This window comes from Jatropha curcas, chromosome 11 (assembly GCF_041381405.1).
Source record: "Jatropha curcas cultivar XTBG-Jc1 chromosome 11, XTBG_Jcur_1.0, whole genome shotgun sequence".
NCBI lineage: Eukaryota > Viridiplantae > Streptophyta > Magnoliopsida > Malpighiales > Euphorbiaceae > Jatropha > Jatropha curcas.
In genome coordinates, this window is record NC_143161.1 from 4,327,763 (window position 1) to 4,339,567 (window position 11,805).

Consider the following 11,805-nt stretch of genomic DNA (forward strand, 5'->3'; position numbering starts at 1 on the left):
CTTGTTATTATTCAGAATTTAAAGTATTGGACGGTGGTGACAATGAGCTAGGCAGCTAGCCTTTTCCATTTTATTTATTCTTTTAAAAAAATGAAAAAAAAAAAGTTACAATTTGAATTCCTAATTCAACTAGTAACTCAATGATTAAATATTTGATTCGTAGTGTAAAAAGTCAAAAAGCTTAATATCTTCAAATTATAATTAACTATTGAGCGCTTGGTTTGATTTAAGAATATTAGGTGAGAATTAGATAGTTATCTTATGTGAAAATATTAATTTTTAATTATAATTACATTTTAATTTATGCAATTTCAACTTTAGTTGAAAATTTAATTACCTAGAATAATTATATTCTGTAAATATAGATGTTCTTGAAAATAAATGATACTTTTTTTCAGAAGTTATGAGATAACAAATATTGGTTTCTCTATTCTATTGCATCTTCATCATTATTTAGTAGATTTTCCATTTTCAGAAACATAATTCAACCAACAATGCCGTCTTGCACTACCATTTTTATTTTTTCCATGTTGTTTTTGTCAATCAAAGCTAACCAAAATCGCCAGCAAAGGAGAAGTGACAAGTGACAACGACATTTTAAATTTGGATAAGGCTCCAAAGTTGACTCATTGGTAGAGCCGTGGAGGTGTACGAGGTTGTAATTAGTTCCAAGCTGGAGGAAACCTATTGGACAAATCGGATCTAGTTTTGTATCTCTAAAACTTGTATGTTCGTCAACAGTTACACCTACTAAGTTGTGGACTTCAAGGCAATAAAGGCATCCCTCATTTTCTTAATGTCAATTTCATATATCTGTGGTTCTCGATTTAAGTTACAAAACCCTCAATTGAAATTGGCAATCTTGATCTTCTTGATGTTTTTGACCTGTCTATATGTCAGAATTGCCGATGCCTAATACAAACATATCAGGTTGCATAACAATACTATTTCCTCATAAAAAGAAAGGAAAGTACCCTGAAATTTAACTGGTGCCTTAGCTTGGTGAATAAGGTGACGTTAATCCTGGGGGGAAAAGGTGCACCCGCAAAATCTCAACTGAACCTGTATTACAAATAAAAATGGGTCTGTAATTGAAAAGTTAACAATCAACACTTTTCTATGCAACCAGTTAATTTTACATTTGAGTCAGTCAGAATTCAAAGAACAATGTTACACCAACATATACTCAAACTATAAGCTTTTTATTTGCTAAAAGAAACATTTCTTACAATACAACACCAAATTAGGAACATGAAAGAATTAGAATCTATCAAAAGAAAAAGGACTCATTAAAGACTCTTCAAGTTCTCGAAATCCTCGGTAAACAGCCTCAGTCTTGCTGGTAGGGAGCGGCAACCTCCTCACCTCTGTCATGTACCTGTTATCCAAATTAATCAAGAATACAATACTTGGAGTGAGCAGCAGTTTTTTCAGCCTTGTAAAATAAGATCTTAAAGAGAACAAGAATTATAAATGGAGGATATGCATCAAATATAAGGGGCAAGAGAAATGACAAGTAGCTTAAAAGTCCACCTGTTTGCAGCACTCGTGATCTTATCGCGAATGCCTTGGTTAATGACTGTTGATTGCTCCTGTGAGAATGTTCCACCCAATATAAGGGAAGCTCCACTTGTACTTGTACCCATCCTCTGTGCAAATATGGACATTGCCCACTCTCGAAGCACCAGTAGCACTGATCGGAGAAGGCGTAACCTAAGGTTGGGAGAGGGCAGAATAGCTCCATTTGATAACAACTGATCATAAGCATTCAGTACAGGTTCAGTTGCACCCTTACAAGCAGCAAGAAGAGCTCTTGCTACATCTTCATCTCCAACAGATTCAACACCTGACTCCAGTCTCTCCTACAACAAATGATCAGTAAAACAGGGCCAAATAAATATAATAACTAAAATATATAGTTCAGTAAATAATTCTATGCAACCAGAACGAGCCAGAAACTCAAAAGTTTCAGTAAAGTAAAGAGATGGAAAAGCACATAAATATGTTGAGAATTAAAGTGTACCAGTGCAGCCTTCTCAAGGTGAAGGCATAAAGTGTCCAAAGGTAAAACAGCTCCATCTCCAGGATACATATGGGAACCAACCCTCTTCAGTAATGAACAAGCTTCAGCAATGCCACCCCTCGAAAGAGCTTGATCAATTAGTCTAGCCCAGGTTTCTCTTACAATGCTGCTATCAGTGTCACCGGAATAATTTGCAAAATAAAGCATCTCCAAACATATCTGAAAGGGTAAAACAAAAGGGAAAAATAGAAATCCCATTATAATATGAAAATATGATAACAGCATAATTAGTTAATTTAAGAATGATATTTTCATGTTAATCCAACAATATTATAGTTTCTCTACAAATCTCCATAAGGAGGAATGTTGTAATGGAAGCACTTAACTATGTGTAAAAGATAGAAGGCTTGGCCCATCTTTCCCTCTTCTATCAATTCAATTCATCCTCATTGTCATCTTATTATAAATTCTTAACATACACCAATAGAGGCAATCAAGGACATATTCTGCAGTAAATTTTTGGAAGCAAGACGAAATTGCAGACAGATGAAAAAATGAAGATCTACTATTCTGTCTTAGTTTTGTGCATTCAGAATGTTAAATCAACAGCAAGCAATTACAACATGAAACTAAGGTTCCAATTTGAACCTTCCAATTAGGTTTTCTCAGTAGATGGTTTCAGAGAGACCTAGTAAATTAATTGATGCAACAGCAGTAGCTAAGACAGAAAAAATCTACGCAATTATGAGGGCATTGCTTTCTCTACAAAACCAGTAAGAGAAATAGAGCCTTCGTCATCAGCATGATATGAGAAAGAAAAAGGCGTGATGGATGATGCTGCAGATATTAGAAGAATCCTTTGAAATCTATCATGCCCCTTGACTATTGAGCTTTATTCTCGGAACTATATTTGCAAGATCTATATCAATCTTGCTTAAGAAAATATACTCTTCCTGAAGAGAGTATAGAACTTTTTTTGATATGAAGTAGCCAGCAAAATAAGATTTCTTCATTGGCATGTTTCAACAAGTATATAATTAACCAAGCAATGAGAAGTCCCACATAATGGCTTGAAAGAGAAATAATCTGAACATTGCCAACAATTCAAGTATCAGTAAAACAGAAAAAGGAGTTAGAACTGTATCGAACAAATGATTGAAGAATCATGGAAATTATATGAGATTGGAGACAATCACAAACAGATTAAATTTTGTATTGACCGGCTGCAAAAATTCAAGTAAATCATGCAATAGTTTAGTTCCCATAATATATTCATGAAGAGGACTTTCTGATTAAGTTCAGAAAATAACAGAATCAGTAATAAAACAAAGCAGAAGACAGGCAGGCAGTAGCTTCATCTTTAGGGAGCAGGGACCTCTTAGTAACCTCAACTCAATCTAATTACGTTTGATCGTGGTGAGGTCATATCATAAAAAAATTTAAAAATTATTCTCAGCAGTCTGATTATAGCCATTAAATGATCTGACTAAAGTGAATGAGAAAATGCAAGGAACATACCTCCCAGAGTTCAAAAGGAACTGCATATTCATTATACAGTTGAGTTATGCTCTTCAAGTCCAATGATAGCTCTTTGGCTTTTTCTTGTGCAACTTTTGCATATTCTGCATTGGCATTGTTATCAGGGACTGACCCATTTTGGGCAGGCTCAGACATGCTAGATGAAGATTCTAACCTTGAAGCTATAGCCTCCAGTTCCTCTTTTATTTTTATTTGAAACCGAAGAACTGCAAGCTTCCCTTCAAGCAAATCTAGCAATCCTTCCAAGGTACCTATGCCCCTTGTGGATGCAACCAGACCACTATCACTTGCATTCTTAGCCTGTAGAACAGCATTGCTAAGATATTGGCGCCTGAAATTGACAAAATGAAATCAAATATTAGAAGTTAACTGTTCAATCAAAAAGAGGGGTTCTGAATTTGAAAAATGGAGAGTGGATGCAATCTAAGCAGGTCTGTTTGTTTCCTCTCCTAATTGGCTCCCACATTGAAAAAAAAAAAGTCAGGCTTAGTTATGCCAGGAAAAGTCCTACCCAACATCAGCCCCTAGTTTATATGCCCTCCTAAACTATTTTAAATTACCTTGAGTTTTTATGTGCAATTATTTATAAGAATATCCCATGGGATTTAGGTATAATTATAACTCAATCCATCAATCTAAGTTAATAGAGGCCACAACAGAACCAAGGGGCAACTAAGGGCACTGGCTCGACATCGAAAGAAAGGCCAACTTCTATTTCAACTGAAACTGGCCTTCCATAAGAGATTAAAAAAAAAGGTAAGGCTCTCCAACAGGCTCACAATGTATATTTTGGGTCCGTAACCCAGCAGCTGGCAGCAGCTACTATTTTCTCGTCGAGGCACAAAGTCTCATGGGGTGAATTGCATAACATAAATGTTATCAGGAAAACACGTGATTCTGAATAGTATTAGAATAATGAGAGCAACAGGGAGATAAGAAATACACAAACAGACAATTTGTGAGACTGCTGACCTCTGTTCAAGACTAGGAACATCTCTAGCATCAGTGGAGCGTCTTTCAGCCAGTCTTAATAATATGTGAGCTGCAAGCATATGCTGCCGCTTCAAGACGTAATACCGTGCCAAAAGATCAAAGTATTTTGCTTGATTAGAAGTGATGGGTGCTCCTGAATGACCAATGGAAGAAGTTGCAGATGTTACTGCAGAAACAGCTCGGATCTACAAGACAAATAACAAAAATAAAGACAATGTTAGACAAACTTTTTCCAGAAGAGCATGCAGTGTGTTCCAAATATCTACAATGTATTAAGGCCCAGAAGGGGGCCACTGCATAACATAAAACCTCCACTTTAATTAGACAGCATGTACCTCTTGTAATGGTTGACGGCCAGCATTTTGCAGAAAAGGCACTAAATCAGGACCACCATACTCCAACAGCTCATTCTCAAGGCCTAAATCAATCATACTCCGGTACAAATACTCGTGAAATAGTCTATCAGGTGATTGGACACCAAGCTGAACAATCTGGCAAATATATTTCTTTCTAGAAGCCTGATCAAGCATTGGTCGCATGGCAGCAGGCCTAACTGCAGACCCAAACTCCTTTTGTGAAGATTCACCCTTCAGAGAACATAAAGCACTAGTAATTATCTCATAGCACTGTTCACGTTGAGCAACTGCATGTTCCCTAATTGCGGAATCAATTTGGTCATTGAAAGCATCACCAGCAGGGTCAAGAGCCTGTGCCTTCTGCAGAGGCAAGTGTACCACAGCTTCATAAAATCTGCATAGAAGTTTCATCTTAAACATAAGATACAAGTTAGCGCACTGAATTTAGACCTTGACTTAATCAATACTCACCTTAAGTCCTCAAACCTTTTGCAGACAGTTCTTAGATCTGCAGACTCTGGAACTTTACTTAAAAAATTGAAGGCCTCTCTAGCAAGATTCTCCTTCTCCACAGGGTCTGAAGTTACAGCAGCTCTTTCAAGACATTCCACAGCTAAGAAAAATTTGTAATCTGATTCCTTGAAATAGCTTGGACAACCTTCTCGTAGTCTCGCACTAATATCATCTACTGTTCCTCTGCCATCAGGACCAGTATAATACTGGAGCAAGGATCGCATTTGTGATGAAGGATAGTAGTTTCAGATACAATAATACATCTAAAGATACAAAGGAAGAGCTATCTTTGCAAACTAAAAACTTTTTCAAGCACAGTAACTTCTAGCCATTTTAGTATGAACTTATTTTACCTCCATGAGTGCAGATATTAGCATTGTAGCAATGCGGTCACCTTCCTCAGAACAAACAATTTGATGAAATGTTAACTGAACCACTGCCTGCATTAAATTTGCATCAAACCCCTGAACCAAGCGCGCCAAGTGATGCTGAGAAAGAAGCTGTAGCAAAAACAAAGCTTCACCAGATCTAAGAAGCAACTGCCTGATACACTCCATTGCCCTCACCTGTTGTATAGTAGATCACTTAGCAGAAAAACAAATTATATATGCTGCTGTATGTGAATACATCAAGCGCCTACCTCCATAGCGGCCAATTCTGCAGGACTATAGGGTAATCGCTGCCTTTTATTTGATGTGCCACCAGCACTAGACTCCAAATTCCGCGAGTAAGCACCAAATAAGTTCCGCACCATACTCCTGTCACCAGTACCTAACTCTGAACCAGTGCCATACAATATAGAACCAGTCAAGTCTCCTAAACCAGCTACACAGCCATAGAGTCCCCTTCTTTGATTCCTTCTGGACCTTAAGAACTTCTCTAAGGAACGGATCTTGTTTTCAAGGACCTGCATAGCTCCAATAGAGAGTCTGCATGTGGTTACACCACTTTCAGATATGGCATCTACTGAACCTAATCCACCTTTGATGACAAAGACAGGGAGTTCCCAGAGGGGAAAAAGTAATCTTGATGCACACAAGCAAAGCCCTTCATGTGCACCTGAAAATACAGGCTCTGCCTCCTGAACAACCTGCCCCATGCTAAAACCCCCTGCTGCTGTTCTAGTGTTTGATAATGAATTGGTACCTTCAAGTTGTGGCATTCCAACAACTCTTGGGTCCTCAAATGTCTCTGCTGCCTTTTCAGCAACAACATTGCTAATAAGAGTTTCAGAATGAACTATCCTTGCAGCTAACATTAAACACATGGCAGCTGCCTCACCAGCTCCAAATCGATTGAAGAAGTCTTCCAAGATTGACCTAGGGGAGTTGGATTCAAACAGCCTTCTCAGAATGTCCACAGGCCTGTTAAAAACGACTTCCATCATACCCATAGTGCTGAAAATGACAATTCTACGTCTTGGAAGTATATGCTGGATGGAAAGGTCACCTCTAGCCCAAAGTTTTCCAGATGCCTTTTCACAGGATTCCCCTGAGCTTTCAAATCCGAAAAATTCAATTTCTGAATATAATGCCTGAACAGTGGCAGCTGTATCTGGTAAGGGTAGGACATCCGCCACAAAAAGCATTCGACCTTCAACAGGTAGGGAAGATACAATTTCTCGTAAAGCCCGAGAACTCCTTGTGCTTGTACCTAAACTACCTGAAGCAGATGACTGTGAGCTCGAGTCCCTATTCACAATGACAAGAGAAGACATGGTTGGTGGTGAGGAATCAGAAAGGACAAGAGTTCCAGCAGAAGAATATGCTGTTTCAACCTTTAATGTGAGATCCTCATTTGGAGTTCTACTGGCAAGAGATATGGCTCCAAAGGTAAGTCCACCACTGACCCCTAAGGGCGGAGAAGGCCTAGTTGTTACAACTTTTAAACAGTTTGGTCTCTGATGATTTGCATTGAATTGACCCAAACCTCCAACACCGCCATTATTGCCAGTAGATGGAGAAGTGGAAAGGTACAGCCTTCTGCCATCTGATAAAACAGCAACAAGGTGCAACCACTTGGATTCCAGTGTGGATAAAGGTGAGATGCAAACAATAGATGGCTTTGCCAATCTACTGGGGGCTCTTGCTCCTGTTGATTGTCTACCTCCATAATGTACATCCCTATGACTGAACAAATTTCTTTCTTCTGCCACTTTCTTCAGTGGACCATCTCCATTTGGTCCTAGAAGGAAAACCTGAAGTTTCGTCTCTTCAGTTCTTGCATACAAAATCTGTCTTTCATTGTCGAAAACCATTTCAACAATGGGATCAACAGCTCCAAACTTAAAAACATTTGGTACAACCCACCTGAAAATAGCAAGTATACGTAATGTTAATGTTCTGTAGATATAAGCAACATGTTTCAAAGTGAAATTTGAGATACCTGACACCCAGAATTGCGAAATTAGTAAATTTTTAAATTGAAGTACAAATGCAGTTCTTAAAATGTCTTCAACTTCCACATCGAGTTCAACTTCATCAACAAAATTGAAGTACCACCATGTAATCGCACAGAAATCAAAGTTGTCACCATAAAATAACTGACAAATGATGATACCATAAGAATCCGAAATAAAGAATGACATAAATTACCTTGATATGACACTGCCCAATCCAGCAGTGAGGCAAACCTTACGGCATCGCTTATGCCAGCCAGAACCAGTTGTGTACTGCAACTCATAAATATGGCCATCACGCCCAGCCAGGAAGATACGGCCTTTATCAGTACACGTAATACAAGTCATGGTAACTCCATCAGATGGGATTGTGTAATCAGGCAAAGGCTGTAGTGAGACCTCTGCATATGGATCAGTACCATCACCCCCTCCAGAACAGCATGCTCCCACAAGAATCAGCTGGTAACACATAAAGGTTGATCATTAGAGATAAAATCATAAATCCAAGGAATAGAATTAATTACATAAAAGGCCAGCAAGAGGAATGAAAAAGAAACACAGTAGGGAAATCCTTGATTGCTTCCTCTTTTTTTCATTTACAGATTAGCACCTTAAGCTCTATTTATAAGAACTTAAAAGCACCTGATACTATGTTGATTAAGAACCTCCCAGGAGTCACTGGGCAACCACCATCAGCTCAAAGCTGAGCCAGCCATTGCCTACCTTAGCATGGCCAGAATAGTCATCAAGCTCCAGTAGGGGATGACAATATGATTCCTTGGTAGGACACGTACAGAGTTGAAATTCCTTTCAGCTAAGAGCAAGTAGCATATTCAATAATTGATTCTCTCAGAAGAAAGAAACAAGGACAATGTTCGAAAGATGATTAATGTCAAGACAAAAACATAGAGTGATTTTAGAATTCAAAGTATCATTGAATTTCTAATTTTCAGGTGATCATTAAGCCATCATAAACTCAGTCACTTCCAAACAAGCTTATTAATTACTTTGTAAGTTATCAGACTAGTATTACAGTGATTACACAAAATACACCACAATCCCACACCATTAAATCTACAAAGCAATTTAAGTTATCCTTTAGACTTTAGGGATATCTATGAATCTAGTATCAAATCCAGATAATTCAAGTACTTCAAACTCATTTTATACTGGAATTATTAAGAAAATTGATTCCCAACAATATATCAAAGTATTAAGCTGGAGTTCAATCGACAGTTCAGTTTCTTCTCTAATTTCTCAATTCAATGTACAAATCATGCATGCATAATACGGAAATATGTTAACAGAAGAAAAACAACTCCCAACAATTGGCATGATTGGTATATTGATAAGTAATCATGGAAGTCAATAGCAAGCTAAGAATACACCGAGACCTCTAATCTGAAAGGCAAATAGAAAAACATAGAACCTGCAGAAAATGAAACCAAAGGCTTCAGTTACTACCTCAACAGGAGTGGCTAAAACTAAAAGATATTGAATAGCTTCAACAAAAACACCAGGTTTAGATTTGGCAAGGCCAACAGCACAAATGGCTTGTTCCTCTCCACTGTATTCAGGGCATTGTCCATCCCTAATCACGAATAAAAAGTAAAGACATAAAAATAAACATTTAATAACATTAATACTTCTATATGACAGTGAAAATGACAATAATAATGTGCTCAAAAAGTGAGAGGGACAGATAAAGGAAGAGAGATTAACATAAAGACGGCAAGATAAAACAGTTTGAATAAGTGAGAAGTCAAAGTAGAAACCACAGGAATAGTTGCTGAAAGGGAACGTGGAGAACAACATAAGCAAGATGAGTACCACTAGTCAGGAACTTTACATTAACTTCCATAAGTAAGAAGTGTTATATGTCATAATCAATCAAGAATTCCTATGAAAAGCAGTTCATATTTCAGAAAACTTGTAAATCATGAAGTGCATGTTTTAATATGGAAAATGGAAATCCACAACTATAGGTTCCCAGAAAAAGGACCGAAACCGTAGTTTTGTTTATATATGGTAACTATTTTGAAATACAACCAGCAAATTGAACTTTTTCACTATGAAAAAAACATAATTGTTACAGAGTTTTCATTCATAATTCATAACCAACTAAACAAAGAACAATAGCCAAATCATCTCAACTCTCAAGCAATGTGTAAAGATGGGATTTATATCTTCTCAGGTCATATCAACACCTCAATGTCTGCTCAGACTAAGCATAACTGCATACCAATTTTAATAATTGATGGACCTTTAAGTTAGAAAGATTTTATTCCAAAAATTAAGCAGGCCATGGTCCATCTCTCTTTCCATAGGTAGAAGGTATCAATTATTTTAAATTTTACCTTAAGGTGCAATCACTGGTTAGAATACTCCTAAATTAGGTTCAGTCTCAGCATTTATCAATTGTGAATTGACAAAAACACATAAAGAAAACATGTGTGAATATCCAATTTGGGAGCAACTCAAGCACTTACAGACAATTAGAATACAGCACAGTCAGAAAACAGAGTTCTCATTGCAAACAGAATGGCCTTTAACTATTATTATTGGCAAGAGTTTAATGTAATCTTAGGTAATTAAATTTTATGGCTGATGAGTTATTGAATAGCCTGCTAGAATTGAAAATGACAACTCACCACTTATCGAATCGCCACATAAACAAAGAATTATCCACTGATGCCCATGCCCTGCGTATCTCAGGAAATATTCCACACAAAGCTGTCCCTTCTCCACCGGCCGCATTATATCTTTCTATGAGTACAGGAGGCAACTCCCTGTTATCCACCACCTCAATCAAAGGAGGCCACTGCGATCACAAATTGTAAGTTATTTGTCATCAAAGGCATCTAGAAAGATCCAAGACATCCAAGAGATGCTCGTTAATACAGAATGGCAGATAGAGGATATAGATTTTAAGTTTTCCTGAGATTTGGGACACAAGCAAGCCTTTATATGCTTGTGTATATGTGCAGACAACAAAAAGCAATCCAGCAATACAGTGAATCGCTGAACGAATATAAACCAAATCATCATCCCTCCAAATATTTAATTTTTCAAATAATTTAAACTGGTGAAATAGAGTGAAATTGCGATAACAGTCCTTTTTTTCCCTTTAGGTCATTCTCCATGTATAATTGCCCTGTAAATGATTATCGTGGAAAAACCAAACAGCTGCTTACAAAGAAAAGAAAAGGAAAAATTTAAATAATACCTCTCTGGGATGAGTAGAATAAGGGTGACTGGCATATCTGGAAGCTTCAAGGGCTTCTTCGAGGTCAAGCTGAGCCGCAACCTCCCGCCCAATGCGGTCGCTAACGACGAGACCCGCGTTCGTCACATCACGAAGCACAATCTCCTCTGACATGTCGTGAAAAACCAAAAGGAAAACAAAACCCTAGGATGGAGCGAAGGGATTGAGATTGTACTCAAAAACCCTAGGGTTTTAGAACCGTTATATCAAACTTGAAGCCTAATGTAGAGCAAAAGCTTGAATTCCGAAAGAAAGATTTGAATGGGGATAGCAGAGAGCGCGGGAGAGAGTGACAAAGTGAGCTGTTTTTGAGGACCAGTAGAGATCACAAATTAATAGGGTTTTTAAGAGAGGTTTTTAAGTGGTGGCGGGCAAACTAAGCTATTTTTGAAAGCCGGCCGGGAACGAAATGTTTTTTCAGACTTTTGAAGAGGAGTCCGGTTCAAACCGGTAATCGGTTCCACCCAGGTGATAAACGGGTTGGACGTTGTTTAATAAGAATGGTAGTTTGAAGACGAGGACACGAGACCCTTATTCCTCAATAATTTTTATAGTATTATTTTTATTATTTATAGTATTTAACAGTGTATTTATATTAATGTTTAGTTTTTTACGGATGAATTCGAAAATATAAAATGCGTCTTTCAAACATATATGATAATTATTTACAAACTCCTATTCGGTTTTGAGTTCATTTTACTTTTAAAATTTATTTAAA

The 11,805-nt window shown here is 37.5% G+C and overlaps 1 protein-coding gene across 2 annotated transcripts; it reads right to left on the minus strand.

The window, feature by feature from the left end:
- Nucleotides 1–1,067: 1,067 nt before the first annotated feature.
- Nucleotides 1,068–11,495, minus strand: NUP155 (nucleoporin 155). 2 transcript variants are annotated; one of them, XM_089716177.1, is made up of 13 exons: nt 11,049–11,494; nt 10,474–10,643; nt 9,287–9,413; nt 8,019–8,281; nt 6,065–7,733; nt 5,778–5,990; nt 5,383–5,630; nt 4,891–5,305; nt 4,535–4,740; nt 3,542–3,893; nt 2,024–2,242; nt 1,534–1,862; nt 1,068–1,378 (listed from the first exon to the last, which is right to left on the minus strand). In XM_089716177.1, the coding sequence occupies exons 1-13, from the start codon at nt 11,199–11,201 to the stop codon at nt 1,261–1,263; spliced, it is 4,482 nt and encodes a 1,493-aa protein (XP_089572303.1). In that variant the 5' UTR covers nt 11,202–11,494; the 3' UTR covers nt 1,068–1,260. The 2 variants fall into 2 exon arrangements, with proteins under 2 accessions (XP_089572303.1, XP_089572304.1); XM_089716178.1 differs by lacking the exons at nt 1,068–1,378; nt 1,534–1,862 and having other exon boundaries at nt 2,103–2,242; nt 3,542–3,645; nt 3,717–3,893; nt 11,049–11,495.
- Nucleotides 11,496–11,805: the final 310 nt, after the last annotated feature.